Source organism: Pristiophorus japonicus, chromosome 9 (assembly GCF_044704955.1).
Source record: "Pristiophorus japonicus isolate sPriJap1 chromosome 9, sPriJap1.hap1, whole genome shotgun sequence".
In the NCBI taxonomy this organism is placed as follows: Eukaryota; Metazoa; Chordata; class Chondrichthyes; family Pristiophoridae; genus Pristiophorus; species Pristiophorus japonicus.
In genome coordinates this window covers 57,389,751-57,413,148 of record NC_091985.1, presented here as the reverse complement: position 1 = coordinate 57,413,148, position 23,398 = coordinate 57,389,751, and the positions used below count along the sequence as shown (strand labels likewise).

The 23,398-nt window shown below is 43.2% G+C and overlaps 1 protein-coding gene across 1 annotated transcript in view; it reads right to left on the bottom strand.

Annotated features, from left to right (window-relative positions):
• The window catches only part of thada (THADA armadillo repeat containing), a 559,310-nt gene that overhangs the window by 6,337 nt on the left and 529,575 nt on the right, over positions 1-23,398 (bottom strand). The window contains exon 36 of the mRNA XM_070889374.1: positions 3,825-3,991. Coding sequence (XP_070745475.1) covers positions 3,825-3,991 — 167 coding nt within the window. The remainder of the gene's footprint in view (positions 1-3,824; positions 3,992-23,398) is intronic.

Sequence of the window (23,398 nt, the reverse complement as noted above, 5' to 3'; positions counted from 1 at the left end):
TCAACATTCAGGAAGGATAGAATAAAAGGAAAAGGAGGTGGGGTAGCATTGCTGGTTAAGGAGGAGATTAAGGCAATAGTTAGGAAGGACATTAGCTTGGATGATGTGGAATCTATATGGGTAGAGCTGCAGAACACCAAAGGGCAAAAAACGTTAGTGGGAGTTGTGTACAGACCTCCAAACAGTAGTAGTGATGTTGGGGAGGGCATCAAACATGAAATTAGGGGTGCGTGCAATAAAGGTGCAGCAGTTATAATGGGTGACTTTAATATGCACATAGATTGGGCTAACCAAACTGGAAGCAATACGGTGGAGGAGGATTTTCTGGAGTGCATAAGGGATGGTTTTTTAGACCAATATGTCGAGGAACCAACTAGGGGGGAGGCCATCTTAGACTGGGTGTTATGTAATGAGAGAGGATTAATTAGCAATCTCGTTGTGCGAGGCCCCTTGGGGAAGAGTGACCATAATATGGTGGAATTCTGCATTGGGATGGAGAATGAAACAGTTAATTCAGAGACCATGGTCCAGAACTTAAAGAAGGCTAACTTTGAAGGTATGAGGCGTGAATTGGCTGGGATGGATTGGCGAATGATACTTAAGGGGTTGACTGTGGATGGGCAATGGCAGACATTTAGAGACCGCATGGATGAACTACAACAATTGTACATTCCTGTCTGGCGTAATTATAAAAAAGGGAAGGTGGCTCAACCGTGGCTATCAAGGGAAATCAGGGATAGTATTAAAGCCAAGGAAGTGGCATACAAATTGGCCAGAAATAGCAGCGAACCTGGGGACTGGGAGAAATTTAGAACTCAGCAGAGGAGGACAAAGGGTTTGATTAGGGCAGGGAAAATGGAGTATGAGAAGAAGCTTGCAGGGAACATTAAGACGGATTGCAAAAGTTTCTATAGATATGTAAAGAGAAAAAGGTTAGTAAAGACAAACGTAGGTCCCCTGCAGTCAGAATCAGGGGAAGTCATAACGGGGAACAAAGAAATGGCGGACCAATTGAACAAGTACTTTGGTTCGGTATTCACGAAGGAGGACACGAACAACCTTCCGGTTATAAAAGGGGTCGGGGGGTCTAGTAAGGAGGAGGAACTGAGGGAAATCCTTATTAGCCGGGAAATTGTGTTGGGGAAATTGATGGGATTGAAGGCCGATAAATCCCCAGGGCCTGATGGACTGCATCCCAGAGTACTTAAGGATGTGGCCTTGGAAATAGTGGATGCGTTGACAGTCATTTTCCAACATTCCATTGACTCTGGATCAGTTCCTATGGAGTGGAGGGTAGCCAATGTAACCCCACTTTTTAAAAAAGGAGGGAGAGAGAAAACAGGGAATTATAGACCGGTCAGCCTGACATCGGTAGTGGGTAAAATGATGGAATCAATTATTAAGGATGTCATAGCAGTGCATTTGGAAAGAGGTGACATGATAGGTCCAAGTCAGCATGGATTTGTGAAAGGGAAATCATGCTTGACAAATCTTCTGGAATTTTTTGAGGATGTTTCCAGTAGAGTGGATAAGGGAGAACCAGTTGATGTGGTATATTTGGACTTTCAGAAGGCGTTCGACAAGGTCCCACACAAGAGATTGATGTGCAAAGTTAGAGCACATGGGATTGGGGGTAGTGTACTGACATGGATTGAGAACTGGTTGTCAGACAGGAAGCAAAGAGTAGGAGTAAATGGGGACTTTTCAGAATGGCAGGCAGTGACTAGTGGGGTACCGCAAGGTTCTGTGCTGGGGCCCCAGCTGTTTACACTGTACATTAATGATTTAGATGAGGGGATTAAATGTAGTATCTCCAAATTTGCGGATGACACTAAGTTGGGTGGCAGTGTGAGCTGCGAGGAGGATGCCGTGAGGCTGCAGAGCGACTTGGATAGGTTAGGTGAGTGGGCAAATGCATGGCAGATGAAGTATAATGTGGATAAATGTGAGGTTATCCACTTTGGTGGTAAAAACAGAGAGACAGACTATTATCTGAATGGTGACAGATTAGGAAAAGGGGAGGTGCAAAGAGACCTGGGTGTCATGGTACATCAGTCATTGAAGGTTGGCATGCAGGTGCAGCAGGCGGTTAAGAAAGCAAATGGCATGTTGGCCTTCATAGCAAGGGGATTTGAGTACAGGGGCAGGGAGGTGTTGCTACAGTTGTACAGGGCATTGGTGAGGCCACACCTGGAGTATTGTGTACAGTTTTGGTCTCCTAACCTGAGGAAGGACATTCTTGCTATTGAGGGAGTGCAGCGAAGGTTCACCAGACTGATTCCCGGGATGGCGGGACTGACCTATCAAGAAAGACTGGATCAACTGGGCTTGTATTCACTGGAGTTCAGAAGAATGAGAGGGGACCTCATAGAAACATTTAAAATTCTGACGGGGTTAGACAGGTTAGATGCAGGAAGAATGTTCCCAATGTTGGGGAAGTCCAGAACCAGAGGTCACAGTCTAAGGATAAGGGGTAAGCCATTTAGGAGCGAGATGCGGAGGAACTTCTTCACCCAGAGAGTGGTGAACCTGTGGAATTCTCTACCACAGAAAGTTGTTGAGGCCAATTCACTAAATATATTCAAAAAGGAGTTAGATGAGGTCCTTACTACTAGGGGGATCAAGGGGTATGGCGAGAAAGCAGGAATGGGGTACTGAAGTTGAATGTTCAGCCATGAACTCATTGAATGGCGGTGCAGGCTAGAAGGGCCGAATGGCCTACTCCTGCACCTATTTTCTATGTTTCTATGTCTATGTTTCTAAGAGGGAATGTTGGTGGTGTGGGGAATGGGTGGTGAGCGAGCCCAGGCTGGCAGCTGCCTGCAGTATTGTCGTGGAGCCAGGAGGAGCTCATTAATGAGAAGGAATAGATCCATGAGGCAAATGCCTTGATTGCACTGCTTGTGTGCCAGGAAGGGACAGGAGTGCTTTCCCCCTGACCCACCAAGCTAACTGTTTAAACATCACGCTATCAGCCGACCGAACCCCACCCCCGCATCCCGATGTTCGATCTCCCACAATGTCTGACTAATCCAACCACTATCACCCACACCCACAATGTCCAATTCCACTTACCCTCCCCACCATCATGTTGGATTGATCTACCATCCTCTTCCTGGCTGCTTTCTGGGTGTCCCATTTGCAAATCCTCTCCTCTCTTCCCGGCTCTGAGTTACTATCTGGCCCAATATATTTAAGGGCTCCTTCAAAGATTGAATGAGGACGTACACTAGCCAGTTGGAATTAAGCTTACAGGCTAACAGGATCCCAGATTGGATCCATTACCTGAGGAACTTGGCTGATTTCAGCCAGGATAGCATTAGGGGTTGTCCCATTGATCTCAGTGCTTCTGAGCTTGGGATAGAAAGCAATAGTCAGCAATGGTTCCCATTTCTGATCACTATCCAGTGATCCCCACCCCCCCACCCCCCCCAAATTGTGCATGCATGGATGTTGGATTAGGGCAGAATTGGGCTCAGTTGTAATGTTGCCCTCGCCCTCCCCCAGTGGGAAGATAGCCTGTTCATATTTACCTTGCCTTGCAACACAAAGAATAGTTAGTTGGGCGAGGTAGGGGAGTGTGGTTGGTGCCCATTGACCGCATGACTGCAAAGAGTCCGCACCTTCATTACAATAGGGGGAGAAAAGAAAAACTGCATATCATTTAGATGGGCAGGGGCTAATAGTGACACAGTGTGACCAACTAGGTGACTTATTTGTTAGTTTTACCTTCATAACAAAACAAAGCTTCAAAAAGAAGAATTGGGTTACATACTTGGTTAACTTTTGAAAAGACTCAGGGAACAAGTTCCTTATCAACGTACCAGATTTTCATTTGCTGTCTCTCCTTCCATATCATCCTCTCCCAGCATCCACTCAATTAGGGCTACAATTCCGAGGGAAGTTTGGCTCCAGATCTCTAAAAGTTCGCACAGCACACCAAGGCCAAGATCCATAGCCAGAGATGGATTAACGACAGAGAACAAAATATCTATGGGGGGAGCAATAAAGTGATAAGAATAAACTCAAATTCAAAAATATTACAGCTGTCTGATGACTAATCAACATATAAAATATGCACTGACATGATCACTTTTTGGGGTATTTTCCATGACAGAAATGTGGCGTGAGAATCAGCAAGCAACTTGCGGCCACATTGCTGTCACTCAATCAAGAATGCACACCAGTGATTCAATGTCACCACCCAAGCACTGACTTTCATAGTCGCACAGCAAAGTTCTGACAGAGAGTAGAGAGCATAAATAGGGGAAAGTAACACCAAGAAATAATATCTTTACTGTAATAAGATGAAGTAGGCAGGAATTTGATTTACAAGCACATTGTGATTTACTGTAGTCAAAAAAAAATCAAGCCAGAAAGCTGTAGTACATTATGGGGCGTTATAAATACAACGGGCTGGAAATTGCGGCCTCGCCGGGTGTGTACAAAGTGCGCACACCCGCACCCGGCGAGGCCGCCCAAAAGCCGGTTCTTGGCGCACATGCGGCGAGAACTGTTTTTTGCGCTCTGTCAAAATTTCTTTTGGCAGATTCTACGGATCCTGCAGAAAGGACATCCACGGGGCAGAGATTGGGCTATGTGCCCAACGCTTGCCCAGTGAATGCCCTTCAAACTCTTACTCCTGGTAAAAGCAGGAGTATAGCTTACTTTTACTAGCATAAGAGTTTTAAAACATAGAAAAATTTTATTTAATCACTCATTTTTATATTAAAAACCCTGTCCATTAAGGTAAGTTTATTTTTAACCCTATTAAAACACATTAAAAATGTTTTCCAAAAAATATATATTTTTTCTAAAACATTTCATTACGTTCAATTAATTTTAAATATGTGATGTGATTTTTTATTTATTGTGTTGTGTTTCATGTTTTAGAGGGGGTTTCCTCATTGATAGTAATAGGAGCTCGTAAAAACAGAGTTCCCATTATTATCAATGAGAATACTAGATAGTGATTGATGGTCCAGGCTCACCTGATTCCAGGCTGTACTTATGTACCTGTATGCTGCACAGTGAATGAAGGCCTCCGACTGGAGTCTTACATTCCTCTGGGACCACCAGGTATTTTCATAGATTTTTTTTGGGTTGGAGGCATTCGTCTGAAGGAAACCTCCAACCGCAATTTTGTCCCCATTATCTTAATAGCTAAGTTTCAACGCTCAACATTGTATGGATGTTCCAGTGGGGGGGGAGGGGGAAATGTGTAAAGCCAAACCGTTCCAAAATCTAGCCTTTTATTTAATAACCACAGAACTGCCAAATTCAGATCATTCAAAAAAAAATTTTGATGCACTGTGATGCTAATCCCTAATCTGGGAATCTCTTATAATTGTATTGCATTTCACATGTCAATTTTTTCATCCATTTTTATTTTAAGAACATAAGAAACAGGAGCAGGAGTAGGCCATACGGCCCCCCAAGCCTGCTCCGCCATTCAATAACGATCATAGCCGATTTCCTACCTCAACTCCACTTTCCCGCCTAATCCGCATATCCTTCGATTCCCTCAGTGTCTAAAAATCTATCGATCTCAGTCTTGAATGAATGTACCTGTACTAATCGAGAGAGGATCCACAGACTTCTGGGGTAGAGAATTCCAAAGATTCACAACCTTCTGACTGAAGAAATTTCTCCTCATCTCAGTTCTAACTGGCCGACCCTTTATCCCGAGACATGATCCATAGTTCTAGAATCTATAGCCAGGGGAAAGAGCTTCTCAGCATCTACCCTGTCAAGCCCTCTAAGAATTTTAAACGTTTCAATAACTCCTCTTTTCTATTTAATAATGAGCTTTTCTTCCCTAATTAGCATTCAGTAGAATGACACCCAATCAAGGAGTCGATACTTCAGGAGAGAAAAGGAAAAATGAGTAGAAAAAGATTGCTGGAATCTCCCCCAAGATCCTGGTGGGTTAACCAGAATTAATTAGATGTTTGTTATATTTTTGTGACATTTTACAAATAAGATTCCTTCATTCTAAATCATTCAATTCAACTAAAGGAGCAATTGGCACAAATACAACCCAACAACAACCTGCACAGATATAGTGCCTTTAACGTAGAAAAATGTCCCAAGCTGTTAGGAGGGGTGGCTAAAAGATTGGTCAGAGGTGAGTTTAAAGGATGTTCTTAAAGGAGGACAGGGAGGCAATGTCTTTTTAATTGGAGAAATCATCCCAATGCTTACCTGTAGTATTTTACTGCTGCTAGATAAATTTCTCAGTATCTATATAAATCATCATAAATTTAAAAAAATGGTTGCCATTGTGCTATACCAAATGCATGATGGGATAAGTCTGGCTTTTAGGCGATATTTAACAAAGTAATGATCAGGTCAATTAAATAGATTGTTGTTTTTAAAATTACTACTGTGGATGCAGTATCAACACATCAGTGATGGGATGCAAGTTCTCACCTGTATTTCCCCCCGGTATTGAGTTCCCGAATTTAATTGTTACCAGAAAATACTGAGCAACGATCAGGTGCTTCCCCATGGGAGTAAACAAACAGTCACCCTAAAGCTGTGTTGCTCTCCTCCAAAAGCTATGGCAGGTCTAAGAGCTCGAGTGCCTCTCCTTAACAACAACTTGAATTAAAAAGCACCTTTAACGTAGTAAAACGTCCTAAGGTGTTTCATAAGAGCAATATCGAACAAAATTTGACACCAAGACACATAAGGAGATATTAGTTCAGATGACCAAAGGCTCGGTCAAAGAGGTCGGTTTTACGGAGCATCTTAAATGAGAGAGAGGTCAAGAGACGGAGAAGTTCAGGGGGAGGGAATTTCAGGGCCTAGGCAGCTGAAGGCATAGTCACAAATTAAAATCGGGGATGCGCACGAGGCCAGAATTGGAGGAGCACGGAGATTGCGGACCTGGATGGTTTGTGCCATGGGGAGACCAATAGAAAAGGGAAAGAAATAAACAAAGGGGTTTCAGTCCAAAAGGCAACTGCCTCCATCTTGCTTAGCATCCCCCGCCACCCCAGTGGCATGGCCAAGAATGGAATACCACCTCGGCACTCCATGGTGCAGGTACCAGATTCCTTTAAGTGTTTGTTACTTGGCAACTTATTTCTACATTAGTGAACAGAAGAAAAATATACCCACACAAAGTGACATGTTTTTCCTTTTTGTTAATGTTAGCAAAAAAGTCAAAGCATAAATTGGGATTCCCTCCTTCATACCCGCTGTCTTTTAAAAAAAAAACATGAATGAACAGAGGAAAACATATTCCAAAAGCAGGGAAGTAAAACTTAAGCAAAACTAGTTTTATACTTTCAATTACTGGAATATTATCGGAGTGCAACATGGGTGTGGTTTAAATGGTTTTGTTGAAATTCTTGTTATTTGGACTTCCCCCAGTGGTGCTGTAAGTAAACACACTATATTGAACCATTGTGTTTCAGTCAAGAAGGAAAACACTCAGTTATAGGTGGAACGCACTTGTTTCAGCAGCCAAAACTTGTTCCATTATGATCTTGGAACACAGAGTACAGTTAGTGAACATAATGGAGATCATTATAATGGGAGAAAATACACTGCTGGTTTATACAAAGTGTGTGGACTGAGCTTGGTGCTTCATAAGCACAATCCTTCACCAGCATTGCAAAAATTTCAATTTAACACAGTTAAAGAATTGGCTGTACTTGAAGCAAAGAACAATCAGAATTGAATTTGCATCTAATTATTTAAACAACATGACCCTTTTTAGGGAGAAGTGTTGGTTACACTGTTTCATAAATTGATCAAGTACAGTTATGGTGATTTTTTATTTTACTAGATCTTCATATAACTCATTATGTCTAGTATGTCTAGTCTTGAGAAGTTCAATTTTACAGGCCGCTGTGGCATCAACATGACATGCCATGAAATAATGGGATGGAAGGTCTTGCCGATAATTCTCCCAGATCATAGAATGGTTACAGCACAGATAAAGGCTATTTAGCCAGTCAAGCCCATGCTGGCTCTCTGCAAGAGCACCTCAGCAAGTCTCGCTCCCCCGCCCTTTCTTCGTAGTCCTGCAATTTTATTTCTTTCAGGTACTTATCCAACTCCCTTTTGAAAGCCGTGATTGAGTCTCCCTCTACCACCCTTTCAGGCAGTGCATTCCAGATCCTAACCACTCATTGTGTAAAAGTTTGTTCTTATGTCGCCTTATTTCTTCTGCCAATCATCTTAAATCTGTGACCTCTGGTTCTCGACCCTTCTGCCAATGGGAACAGTATCGCCCTATCTACTCTGTCCAGACCCCTCATGATTTTGAACACCTCGATCAAATCGCCTCTAAATCTTCTCTGCTCCAAGGAGAACAACCCCAGCTTCTCCAGTCTATCCACAAAACTGAAGTCCCTCATCCCTGGAATCATTCTCGTAAATGCCTTCTGCACCCTCTCTAAGGCCTTCACTACCTTCCTAAAGTGCAGTGCCCAGAATTGGACACAATACTCCAGTTGAGGCCAAACCAGTGTTTTATAAAGGTCCAATCAAGGATGTCAAGGGACATAAGAGCAAGATAAAGAAAGAAAGGGAAATTTATGACAGATACCGAGAACTCAACACTGCAGAAACTCTAGAGGAGTATAAGAAGTGCAGGGGTGCAATTAAAAAAGGTATCAGGAAAGCAAAGAGAGATCATGAAAAAATGTTGGCTCGTAAAATCAGAGAAAATCCAAAGATGTTTTATAAATACATTACGAGCAAGAGGATAACTAGAGAAAGAGTGGGACCTATTAGAGACAATAAAAGAAATCTGTGTGTGGAGGCAGAAGACGTGGGTATGATTCTTAATGAATAATTTGCATCTGTTTTCACAAAAGAGAGGGGGCAATGAAGACTTTGCAATGAGGGAGGAGGAGTGTGAAATATTAGATGAGATAAACATAGTGAGAGAGGAGGTATTAGACAGACAAAAGGCAAACGAAAAGCAGGAAACTCTAGACCAGTTAGCCTAACATCTGTGTTTGGGAAAATGTTGGAGTCCATTATTAAAGAAGCAGTAGCAGGACATTTGGAAAAGCAAAATTCGGTCAGTCAGAGTCAGCATGGATTTATGAAGGGGAAGTCATGTTTGACAAATTTGTTAGAATTCTTTGAGGATGTAACGAACAGGATGGATAAAGGGGAACCAGTGGATGTAGTGTATTTGGACTTCCAGAAGGCATTTCCAGAAGGCCACATAAAAGGTTACTGCACAAGATAAAAGATCACGGGGTTGGGGGTAATATATTAACATGGATAGAGGATTGGCTAACGAACAGTAAACAGAGAGTAGGGATAAATGGTTCATTCTCAGGCTGGCAATCAGTAACCAGTGGGGTGCCGCAGGGATCAGTGCTGGGACCTCAACTATTTACAATTTATATTAACGACTTGGAGGAAGGGACTGAGTGTAACATAGACAAGTTTGCCGATGATAGAAAGATGGGAGGAAAAGCAATGTATGAGGAGGACACACAAAATCTGCAAAAGGACATAGACAGGCTACGTGAGTGGGCAAAAATTTGGCAGATAGAGTATAATGTTGGAAGTGTGAGATCATGCACTTTGGCACAAAAAAATCAAAGAGCAAGTTATTATTTAAATGGAGAAAGATTGCAAAGTGCTGCAGTACAGCGGGACCTGGGGGTACGTGCATGAAACACAAAAGGTTAGTATGCAGATACAGCAAATGATCAGGAAGGCCAATGGAATCTTGGCCTTTATTGCAAAGGGGATGGAGTATAAAAGCAGGGTATTGGCGAGGCCACACTTGGAATACTGCGTGCAGTTTTGGTTTCCATATTTACGAAAGGATATACTTGCTTTGGAGGCAGTTCAGAGAAGGTTCACAAGGTTGATTCCAGAGATGACGGGGTTGATTTATGAGGAAAGGTTGAGTAGGTTGGGCCTCTACTTATTGGAATTCAGAAGAATGAGAGGTGATCTTATCGAAACGTATAAGATTATGAGGGGGCTTGACAAGGTGCATGCAGAGAGGATGTTTCCGCTGATAGGGGAGACTAGAACTAGAGGGCATAATCTGGGAATAAGGGGCCGCCCATTTAAAACTGAGATGAGGAGAAATTTCTTCTCTCAGAGGGTTGTACATCTGTGGAATTCGCTGCCTCAGAGAGCTGTGGAAGCTGGGACATTGAATAAATTTAAGACAGAAATAGACAGTTTCTTAAACGATAAGGAAATAAGGGGTTATGGAGAGCGGGCAGCGAAGTGGACCCGAGTCCATGATCAGATCAGCCATGATCGTATTAAATGGTGGAGCAGGCTCGAGGGGCCGTATGGCCTTCTCCTGCTCCTATTTCTTATGTTCTTATACTAAAATCGGCTGTGTGGTTGATAACGAAGAAAGCTGCAGACTGCAGGAAGATATCAATGTACTAGTCAGGTGGGCAGAACAGTGGCAAATGGAATTAGTGTGAGGTAATGCATTTGGGGAGGTCTAACAAGGCAAGGGAATACACATTAACTGGTACAACACTGAAAAGTGTAGAGGAACAAAGGGACCTTGGTGTGCAGGTCCACAGATCCCTAAAGGTAGCAGGCCAGGTAGATAAGGTGGTAAAGAAGGCATATGGAATACTTACCTTTATTAGTCGAGGCATGGAATACAAGAGCAAGGAGGTTGTGCTTAAACTGTATAAAACACTGGTTAGGCCGCAGCTAGAGTACTGTTTGCAGTTCTGGTCACCACATTACAAGAAAGATGTGATTGCACTGGAAAGGGTGCAGAGGAGATTTACAAGAATGTTGCCTGGACTGGAGAATTTTGGCTATGAGGAAAAATTGGAGAAGCTGGGTCTGTTTTCTTTGGAACAGAGGAGGCTAAGGGGAGACCTGATTGAGGTGTATAAAATTATGAGGGGCCTGGATAGAGTGGATAGGAAGGACCTGTTTCCCTTGGCAGAGGGATCAACAACCAGGGGGCATAGATTTAAAGTATTTGGGGGGAGGTTTAGAGGAGATACAAGGAGAAATTTCTTCACCCAGAGGGTGATGGGGGTCTGGAACTCACTGCCTGAAAGGGTGGTGGAGGCAAAAACCCTCATCACGTTAAAAAAATACTTGGATGTGCACTTAAAGTGCCATAAGCTACAGGGCTACAGAACAAGAGCTGGATTGGGCTGGATAGCTCTTGGTCGACCGGCGCAGACACGATGGGCTGAAATGGTCTCCCTTCCGTGCTGTAAATTTCTATGATTCATCATAATTTCCACGCTTTTGTACTCTATGCCTCTATTTATGAAGCCCAGGATCCCATAAGCTTTTTTAACTGCTTTCTCAACCTGCCCTGCCACCTTCAACGATTTGTGCATATATAACCTTAGGTCTCCCTATTCATGCACCTCCTTTAGGATTGTACCCTTTAGTTTATACTTCCTTTTCTCATTCCTTCTACTAAAATGTTTTACTTCGTATTTTTCTGTTAAATTTCATCTGCCACGTTTCTGTCCATTGGTATTCAGCTAAGTTGGGCACTTAGTACTGGAGGTGGGTTCATAGAAAACCAAGGCATGTGGGATGGGTAGGTCGGGGCAGGGCGACAAGTTTATTACTAAAGCAAACCCAAATGAGTCGAGCTTTAGGGTATTGTCCCAGCCCGATTTTGGGAGGTCTGCTTCATTTACATAGCTTGGGCAAGCTCCCAACCTCTATTGAACCTCGTGTTGGGAGTTCTCTAATGGGGAGCAGGAACTTGCATGAGTGAGGGATATTTTAAAGGGATGAGGCTGTGTCCCCTCCCAGCTCATTCAGTGACAAGTCAGTGAAGGCTAAAGCCCATCCTCTCTGACAATTTCCCTTTTTTGTCACAAATCCACCTCACTGCTTGGTTCTGGATCTCGCCCATGGCCTTGAGGAAATCTTTCCATTGCATGCCGAGGTGATTTGAATGACAACGGATACCTTTTGGGACATGTCTTGTGTGCCACTAGCTTAACCTGCCTTGGGACCTGGACAGTAATAGTTTTGAGATGTGAGAACAAATTAGTATTTGAAATTTTCCTGAGAAGATTGAATGGGTGATAAAGAGTTGATGGTATGATCACTGGTACAAGGTCTGTATAAACCCTGGCCCACCTGCCTTTTCTCACAACATGTTTTCTTACAGTTTTGTAAGCTCTTAAAAAGTCTGCAACTGCAATCTGCTCCTGTGCCGCTTATTTGGGCAGTCAGGCCCCCATCAGCTTCAGTGCTGACCATGCACCTTAAATAATTCTCAGTTATTGGGTACAATTGGATCAAAATAACACTTTGCTTGATCTTGGGATGCAAGACTTTTGCTCCATTTAGGCAGACCTTTACTATCCCCCAAACCACAAACTTCAGGGAGGGTCCGTTAATTATTTTGCTCCTCAAATAATGCACTGTTCCCAGTGCGAGCACAATTGTAACAACAACCTCAATGTGTCATCGTAAGTACTGCATGACAACCTGGGGAAGGTGTAACACAGGACTACACATATGCTAAACAGCGGAAACAGCATGCTATAAGACAGGCCGAAGTGATCCCACAATGAACAGATCAGATCAAAGCTCTGCAGTCCTGCCACATCCAGTCGTGAATGGTAATGGACCATTAAACAACTAATGGGAGGAGGAGGCTCCATAAATATCCCCATTCTCAATGATGGCAGAGCCCAGCACGTGAGTGGCACCGTGGGTGGCTCTGCTGCACAGGAGGGCAGGAAAAAGAGTGGGAGAGCTATAGTGATAGGGGATTCGATTGTAAGGGGAATAGATAGGCATTTCTGCGGCCGCAACCGAGACTCCAGGATGGTATGTTGCCTCCCTGGTGCAAGGGTCAAAGATGTCTCGGAGTGGGTGCAAGACATTCTGAAAAGGGAGGGTGAGCAGCCAGTTGTCATGGTGCACATGGGTACCAACGATATAGGTAAAAAACGGGATGAGGTCCTACAAGACGAATTTAGGGAGCTAGGAACTAAATTTAAAAAGTAGGACCTCAAAAGTAGTAATCTCAGGATTGCTACCAGTGCCATGTGCTAGTCAGAGTAGGAATCGCAGGATAGCTCAGATGAATACGTGGCTTGAGGAGTGGTGCAGAAGGGAGGGATTCAAATTCCTGGGACATTGGTTCTGGGGGAGGTGAGATCAGTACAAACCGGATGGTCTGTACCTGGGCAGGACCGGAACCAATGTCCTCGGGGGAGTGTTTGCTAGTGCTGTTGGGGAGGAGTTAAACTGCTACGGCAGGGGATGGGAACCTATGCAGGGAGGCAGAGGGAAATAAAAGGGAGAGAGAGGCAAAAGATAGAAAGGAGAATAGTAAAAGTGGACAGCAGGGAATCCCAAGGCAAAAAGCAAAAAGGGCCACATTACAGCAAAATTCTAAAGGGGCAAGGTGTGTTAAATAGACAAGCCCGAAGGCTCTGTGCCTCAATGCAAGGAGTATTCGGAATAAGGTGGACGAATTAACTGCGCAGATAGCAGTTAATGGATATGATGTAATTGGCATCACAGAGACATGGCTCCAGGGTGACCAAGGCTGGGAACTCAACATCCAGCGGTATTCAACATTTAGGAAGGATAGACAGAGAGGAAAAGAAGGCGGGGTGGCGTTGCTGGTTAAAGAGGAAATTAACGCAATAGTAAGAAAGGACATTGGCTTGGATGATGTGGAATCGGTATGGGTGGAGCTGCGGAATACCAAAGGGCAAAAGACGCTGGTGGGAGTTGTGTACAGGCCACCAAACAGTAGTAGTGAGTTTGGGGACAGCATCAAACAAGAACTAAGGGATGTGTGCAATAAAGGTACAGCAGTTATCATGGGCGACTTTAATTTACATATAGATTGGGCTAACCAAACTGGTAGCAATGCGGTAGAGGAGGATTTCCTGGAGTGTATTAGGGATTGTTTTCTTGACCAATATGTCGAGGAACCAACTCGAGAGCTGGCCATCCTAGACTGGGTGATGTATAATGAGAAGGGACTAATTAGCAATCTTGTTGTGCGAGGCCCCTTGGGGAAGAGTGACCATAATATGGTGGAATTCTTTATTAAGATGGAGAGTGACACAGTTAATTCAGAAACTAGGGTCCTAAACTTAAGGAAAGCTAACTTCGACGGCACGAGGCGTGAATTGGCTAGAATAGACTGGCAAATGATACTTAAAGGGTTGACGGTGGATAGGCAATGGCAAACATTTATAGATCACATGGATGAACTTCGGCAATTGTACATCCCTGTCTGGAATAAAAATAAAACAGGGAAGGTGGCTCAACCGTGGCTAACAAGGGAAATTAAGGATAGTGTTAGATCCAAGGAAGAGGCATACAAATTGGCCAGAAAAAACAGCAAACCTGAGGACTGGGAGAAATTTAGAATTTCAGCAGAGGAGGTCAAAGGGTTTAATTAGGAAGGGGAAAATAGAATACGAAAAGAAGCTTGCCGGGAACATAAAAACTGACTGCAAAAGCTTCTATAGATATGTGAAGAGAAAAAGATTAGTGAAGACAAATGTAGGTCCCTTGCAGTCGGACTCAGGTGAATTAATAATGGGGAACAAAGAAATAGCAGACCAATTGAACAAATACTTTGGTTCTGTCTTCACGAAGGAAGACACAAATGACCTTCCGGATGTACTAGGGGACCGAGGGTCCAGTGAGAAGGAGGAACTGAAGGATATCCTTATTAGGCGGGAAATTGTGTTGGGGAAATTAATGGGATTGAAGGCCGACAAATCCCTGGGGCCTGATTGTCTGCATCCCAGAGTACTTAAGGAGGTGGCCCTAGAAATAATGGATGTATTGGTGATCATTTTCCAACAGTCTATCAACTCTGGATCAGTTCCTATGGACTGGAGGGTAGCTAATGTAACAACACTTTTTAAAAAAGGAGGGAGAGAGAAAACGGGAAATTATAGGCAGGTTAGCCTGACATCAGTAGTGGGAAAATATTGGAATCAATTACTAAGGATGAAATAGCAGCGCATTTGGAAAGCAGTGACAGGATCAGTCCAAGTCAGCATGGATTTGTGAAAGGGAAATCATGCTTGACAAATCTTCTGGAATTTTTTTGAGGATGTAAATGGCAGAGTGGACAAGGGAGAACCAGTGGATGTGGTGTATTTGGACTTTCAAAAGGCCTTTGACAAGGTCCCACATAAGAGATTGGTGTGCAAAATCAAAGCACATGGTATTGGGGATAATGTATTGGCGTGGATAGAGAATTGGTGGCAGACAGGAAGCAGAGAGTTGGGATAAATGGGTCCTTTTCGGAATGGGAGGCAGTGACTAGTGGAGTGCTGCAGGCTCAGTGCTGGGACCCCAGCTCTTTACAATATACATTAATGATTTGGATGAAGGAATTGAGTGTAATATCTCCAGGTTTGCAGATGACACTAAACTGGGTGGTGGTGTGAGCTGTGAGGAGGATGCTAAGAGGCTGCAGGGTGATTTGGACAGGTTAGGTGAGTGGGCAAATGCATGGCAGATGCAGTATAATGTGGATAAATGTGAGGTTATCCACTTTGGTGGCAAAAACACGAAGGCAGAATATTATCTGAATGGCGGCAGATTAGGAAAAGGGGAGCTGCAACGAGACCTGGGTGTCATGGTTCATCAGTCATTGAAAGTTGGCATGCAGGTACAGCAGGTGGTGAAGAAGGCAAATGGCATGTTGGCCTTCATAGCTAGGGGATTTGAGTATAGGAGCAGGGAGGTCTTACTGCAATTGTACAGGGCCTTGGTGAGGCCTCGCCTGCAATATTGTGTTCAGTTTTGGTCTCCTAATCTGAGGAAGGACGTTCTTGCTATTGAGGGAGTGCAGCGAAGGTTCACCAGACTGATTCCGGGGTTGGCTGGACTGACATATGAGGAGAGACTAGATCAACTGGGCCTTTATACACTGGAGTTTAGAAGGATGAGAGGTGATCTCATAGAAACGTATAAGATTCTGACGGAACGGGACAGGTTAGATGCGGGAAGAATGTTCCCGATGTTGGGGAAGTCCAGAACCAGGGGACACAGTCTTAGGATAAGGGGTAGGCCATTTAGGACTGAGATGACGAGAACTCACCCAGAGAGTTGTTAACCTGTGGAATTCCCTGCCACAGAGAGTTGTTGAAGCCAATTCATTGGATATATTCAAGAGGGAGTTAGATGTGGCCCTTACGGCTAAAGGGATCAAGGGGTATGGAGAGAAAGTGGGAAAGGGGTACTGAGGTGAAAGATCAGCCATGATCTTATTGAATGGTGGTGCAGGCTCGAAGGGCCGAATGGCCTACTTCTGCACCTATTTTCTCTGTTTCTATGTGAGTACACAAGACAACGCTGAAGCATTTGCAACCACCTTCAGCCAGAAGTGCCGAGTGGATGATCCATATTGGTCTCCTCCTGAAGTCCCCACCATCACAGAAGTCAGTCTTCAGCCAATTCGATTCACTCCACGTGATATCAAGAAATGGCTGAGCGCACTGGATACAGCAAAGGCTATGGGCCCCAACAATACCCCAGCTGTTGTGCTGAAGACTTGTGCTCCAGAACTAGCTATGCCTCTAGCCAGGCTGTTCCAGTACAGCTACAACACTGGCATCTATCCAACAATGTGGAAAACTGCCCAGGTATGTCCTGTCCACAAAAAGCAGGACAAATCCAATCTGGCCAATTACGCCCCATCAGTCTACTCTCAATCATCAGCAAAGTGATGGAAGGTATCGTCGAAAGTATTATCAAGTTGCACTTATTCACCAATAACTTGCTCACCAATGCTCAATTTGGATTCTGCCAGGACCACTCTTCTCCAGACCTCATTACTGCCTTGGTCCAAATATGGACAAAAGAGCTGAATTTCAGGTATGAGGTGAGAGTGCATGCCCTTGACATCAAGGTAGCACTTAACTGAATGTAGCATCAAGGATCCCTAATAAAAGTGAAGTCAATGGGAATCATTGGGAAAACTTTCCACTGGCTGGAGTCATACCAAGCAGAAAGGAAGATGGTTGTAGTTGTTGCAGGCCAATCCTCTCAGCCCCAGGAGTTCCTCAGGGCAGCGTCCGCGGCCCAACCACCTTCAGCTGCTTCATCAATGACCTTCATAAGGCCAGAAGTGGGGACGTTCGCTGATGACTGCATAGTGTTCAGTGCCATTCGCAACTCCTCAGATAATAAGCAGTCCATGCGCACATGCAGCACAACCTGGACGACATTCAGGCTTGGAGAGAGAGAAACTGGGGAAGGGGAAGACTGTGGGGGGAGAGAGAGAGAAAGAGAGAGAAAGAGAGAGAAAGAGAGAGAGAGAGAGAAAGAGAGAGAAGGGCTGTGGGGAGAGAGACTCTCATTTGCACCACACAAGTTCCAGGCAACAACTATCTCCAACAAGCGAGAGTCTTTAACCTCCGAATCCCCCATCATCAACATCCTGGGGGTCACAATTGACCAGAAACTTAACTGGACCAGCCACTTAAATACTATGACAACAAGAGCGGGTCAGAAACGGGGTATTCAGTGGCAGGTGTCTCACCTCCTGACTCCCCAAAATCTTTCCACCATCTACAAGGCACAAGTCAGGAGTGTGATGGAATACTCTCCACTTGCCTGGATGAGTGCAGCTCAACACCATCCAGGACAAAGCAGCCCACTTGAATGGCACACCATACACCACCTTAAACATCAACTCCCTCCACCACCGGTGCACCTTGACTGCAGTGTGCACCATCTACAAGATGCACTGCAGCAACGTGTCAAGGCTTCTTTGTCAGCACCTCCCAAACCCGTGACCTCTACCATCTAGAAGGACAAGGGCAGCAGGCGCATGGAAACACCATCATCTGCAAGTTCCCCTCCCAGTTACACACCAGCCTGAATTGGAAGTATATCACCCTTCCTTCATCGTCGCTGGGTCAAAATCCTGGAACTCTCTCCATAGCAGCACTGAGAGAATACCTTCAACACACGGACTGCAGCGGTTCAAGAAGGCGGCTCACCACCACCTTCTCAAGGGCAATTAGGGACAGGCAATAAATGCTGGCCTTGTCAGCGATGCCCACATCCCATGAATGAATTTTTAAAAAAAAGACAAAACTGTCGTGATCTCACATCGATATGTATATGTATTTTTTTTTTCTGAATGATAATTGAAAAAAAAACTTGCATCATCAATCCATCCATAGTTTTGCTGAGCACCAGAAAACTATTCTTATTCCATATAAAACTAAATTTATTATAACCTACAGTGCATCGGCTGAAATTAGCTGACTTTAAAGGGGAAGCCATTAAACTTGATGGGAGGAGACAGTGAATGTCTCCTGTTTTCATAATGCAGTGATATGTCTCAACATGAATGATATCATTGCATATGTGCTTGACAAAGAACTGTAAAAAGGTTTGACAAACACTTTTGTAGAACAGTACCCTTTAAGATCTTTAAAAAAAAACTTAAAGGAATGCAAGACCATAAATCACTATCTTTACCATTCAGGGCAAAACCAATAATTGCACGTAATGAATGTGATTAATGGGTAGCACTGTCCTTACGTTACCCAGCTTACAGCTGTTATACATTGCATGCTAACATATAGTGGCGCCATATTTATCTCCCGGTCTTGAAACTATAATCATTCACTACATGAATACCTGTGTGATAATAACCTGTTAAGCAGCAGCCAACATAAATTCAGAAGTGGAAGGTCTGCCTAACCAACTCTCATTGATTTTTTTCCCTGAGGCTGTGACTTGCTTAGTGGAGCGTGGAAAACCCCAAGAAGTGGTGCACCTTCATTTAAAAAAAAACATTTGTCAAAAGTTCTGCACAAAAGCCTAATTAAGCTTAAATTGGTGGGCATTGTGTGTAAAACTCAGGAATATATAAGAAACAGGCTGAATGACAGGAAGCAGTGGGTAATTGCTAGGGGAATTGTGTTGAGGTGGAGGGTGCCCAGTGGGGAAACCCAGGGTTTGGTGTAAGGATATCTAGTTTATAATTTACCCGAACAACTTGGAACTGGAAGCTCAATACAAAATTACCAAATTTTTAGAGGATACTAAATTAGGAAAGGTAGCTGGATCTGAGAAGACGAATTGGGTACTGCAAAATGCGGCAATACGTGTAAAGTGGGGTGGAACAAAACGGTTAAGTTTAACAGATACATACTCCATGAGTAGTGTTGAAATAGCTAACAATAACTTTGAAAGAAATCTGGGGGTTTAGCAGAAACAACACTCAATACATCCAATCACAGTGGAGCAGCAATCAACAAAGCAAATAGTGCTCTACTAAATGGTAAAATAATAGGGCAATAAGGTTGGAGGAAGTCATGTTCAAATTGTATATTCCCCATGTCAGACCACACATTGAGTACTGTGTTTACTCTGGTTACTGAGACATACGGAAGCTATTCAAGCATTGAGGCAGTGAAGCGAGAAGTCACATGGTTGATCACTCGCGTAAAAAAAACTGCGCTATGTGGAAGGACTGGAGAAACTTGTGTTTTTCAGCTTGAATTGAGATGATTGCGAGGTGTACTTAGAGATACAAAAGTTAATAAATTGTAAAAAGATAGATGTGGATCACTACTTCAAATTAAATCAGGACAGAGGACAAGGAGACACAAGTTCAAACTAGTAAAAGGCAAAGGTAGTTCTTCTAAAAGGAAAGTTAGATGCAGAAAGGAAGGATTTCAACTACCCCAAAATTAATTGGCCAGAAGAGGTAGGTTAAGGGGTAAAGAGGATAAAGGAATGGAGTTCCCACAATGTGTACAGGATTCCTTTGTGACCCAGTATGTAAGAACTGCAACAAGGGAGGATTTTCGACTGATGGGGAATGAACCAGAGCAGATAAGAGAAGTAAAAGTATGGGAACATCTAGGCGATAGTGACCATAATTTAATATGCTTTAAGATAATAATTGAGAAGGACATAAGCATGACAAAGACCAGGGTAATAGATTGGAGAAAAGCTGATTTTGAGGGGCAGTGAATAGAACTTCAGAAAATAAAATGACAACAATATTGGCAAACAATAATGTCGAACAGCAATGGGAAACATTTAAAACGGTGTTCAACAGAGTCCAGAAAAAATATATTCCACTAAAAAAAAAACTAAACACTAATGAGATACCAATGGATGAATAAAGACATGAAGAAAAAATGGAGGATAAAGAAACAGGCATAACTAAGTACATGGACCCCAGGGGAGAGCATGACAAGGGAGAATATGAAGAGATTAGGAGAGAAGCCAAAATTACACAGATTTAATAAATCATTAGAAAAAGGTGTAGTGCCAGAGGACTGGCATATAGCTAACATTATTTCTATATTTAAGAAGGGAAATTGAACATGTCCAGAGAACTATAAACCAATCAGCTTAACATTGGTGGCAGGAAAAATAATGGAATCCCTACTAAAGGAGAAAATAGAAAAACATCTAGCTACCAAAAATATAACCATGAATAATCTGCATGGATTTCAAAAGGGAAAGTCTTGCTTGACCAACCACATTGAATTCTTTAAAGAGGTAACAAAAAGAGCAGACAAGGGTAATGCAGAGAATGTAATTTATCTAGATTTCCAAAAGGCCTTTGATAAGGTGCCACATAATAGACTTATGACTCAGGTCAGAGTATGCAGAGTCAGGGGACAAGTAGCAGAATGGATAGCTAGCTGGCTGCAAGACAGAAAGCAGACAGCAGGGGTAAAAGGTAGCTATTCAGAGTGGCAGAAGGTTGGAAAACTGGGTCCCAAATAGATTGGTGCAAGGACCACTATTGTTCATAATTTATATCAACGATTTAGAATTTGGAATCAAAAACTCAATTTCTAAATTTGCAAATGACACCAAATTTGGGGGGGGGTGAGGGGACGGCGAGGTGGGGATAGTAAATACAGAGGAGGACTGTAACAAATTACAAGACATTAATAAGCCAGCAGAATGGACATATAATTGGCAAATGAATTTCAATACAGTTAAGTGGGAGATATTACATTAATAAGAATCTAAATGGGATAGAGGAGCAAAGGGATCTAGGAATACAAATACACAAATCATTAAAAGTAGTGACCCAGATTAATAAAGTCATAAAAAAACAAACCACGAATTAAGGTTTATTTCTAGAAGGACAGAATTGAAAAGTAGTGAAGTTATGCTAAACTGGTTTCGCTAACCTTGGTTAGAACACACTTGAGTACAGTGTACAGTTCTGGTCACCATATAAAAAAGATATTGAGGCACTGGACAGGGTGCAAAAAAGATTTACAAGGATGATACTAGAAATGCGAGGTTATATCTATCAGTAAAGGATGAACAGGCTAGGTAGAAAATAGAAGGCTGAGGGCTAACCTAATAGAGGTCTTTAAAATTATGAAAGGTTTTGATAGAGTAGATACAGAGAGAGTGCTTCCACTTGTGGGAAAGAGCATAACTATAGGCCATCAATATAAGATAGTCACCAAGAAGTCAAATAGGGATGCTGTGTTCCAGGAGGCAGTCGCACCACTTAGATTAATTAATTCAAATTCGATCCGTGGTCAGGGACAGGAGGGTGTGACTACGAGTGAGGAAGGTATGGGACTCAGGATGGAGTGAAGAAGGAACCTCAGCCCTTGCTCTTGTCCAACCTCACATTTATCTACATTATACTGCATCTGCCATGCATTTGCCCACTCACCTAACTTGTCCAAATCACCCTGCAGCCTCTTAGCGTCCCCCTCACAGCTCACACCGCCACCCAGTTTAGTGTCATCTGCAAACTTAGAGATATTACACTCAATTCCTTCATCTAAATCACTGATGTATATTGTAAAGAGCTGGGGTCCCAGCACTGAGCCCTGTGGCACTCCACTAGTCACTGCCTGCCATTCTGAAAAAGGACACGTTTATCCCAACTCCCTGCTTCCTGTCTGCCAACCAGTTCTCCATCCACGCCAGTATATTACCCCCAATACCATGTGCTTTGATTTTGCACACCAATCTCTTGTGTGGGACATTGTCAAAAACCTTTTGAAAGTGCAAATACACCACATCCACTTGTTCTCCCTTGTCCACTCTACTAGTTACATCCTCAAAAAATTCCAAAAGATTTGTCAAGCATGATTTCCCCTTCATAAATCCATGCTGACTTGGACCGATCCTGTCACTGCTTTCCAAATGCGTTGCTATTTCATCTTTAATAACTGATTCCAACATTTTCCCCACCACTGATGTCAGGCTAACCGGTCTATAATTAGCCGCTTTCTCTCTCTCTCCCTTTTTAAAAACTGGTGTTACATTAGCTACCCTCCAGTCCATAGGGACTTATCCAGAGTTGATAGACTGTTGGAAAATGATCACCAATGCATCCACTATTTCTAGGGCCACTTCCTTAAGTACTCTTGGATGCAGACTATCAGGCCCCCGGGATTTATCTGTCTTCAATCCCATCAATTTCCCTAACACAATTTCCTGCCTAATAAGGATATCTTTCAGTTCCTCCTTCTCACTAGACCCTCGGTCTCCTAGTACTTCAGGAAGGTTATTTGTGTCTTCCCTCGTGAAGACAGAACCAAAGTATTTGTTCAATTGGTCTGCCATTTCTTTGTTCCCCATTATTAATTCACCCGAATCCGACTGCACTAATCTTTGTCTTCACTAATCTTTTTCTCTTCACATATCTATAGAAGCTTTTGCAGTCAGTTTTTATGTTCCCGGCAAGCTCCCTCTCGTACTCTATTTCCCCCCTCTTAATTAAACCCTTTGTCCTCCTCTGCTGAATTCAAAATTTCTCCCAGTCTTCAGGTTTGCTGCTTTTTCTGGCCAATTTATATGCCTCTTCCTTGGATTGAACACTATCCTTAATTTCCCTTGTTAGCCACGGTTGAGCTACCTTCCCTGTTATTTTTACTCCAGACAGGGATGTACAATTGTTGAAGTTCATCCATGTGATCTTTAAATGTTTGCCATTGCCTAGCCACCGTCAACCCTTTAAGTATCATTTGCCAGTCTATTCTAGCCAATTCACGCCTCAAACCATCGAAGTTATCTTTCCTTAAGTTCAGGACCCTAGTTTCTGAATTAACTGTGTCACTCTCCATCCTAATAAAGAATTCTACCATGTTATATCACTCTTCCCCAAAGGGTCTCGCACAACAAAACTGCTAATTAGTCCTTTCTCATTACACATCACCCAGTCTAGGATGGCCAGCTCTCCAGTTGGTACCTCGACATATTGGTCTAGAAAACCATCCCTAATACACTCCAGGAAATCCTCCGCATTGCTACCAGTTTGGTTAGCCCAATCAATATGTAGATTAAAGTCACCCATGATAACTGCTGTACCTTTATTGCATGCATCCCTAATTTCTTGTTTAATGCTGTCCCCAACCTTACTACTACTGTTTGGAGGTCTGTACACAACTCCCACTTGCGTTTTCTGCCCTTTGGTATTCTGTAGCTC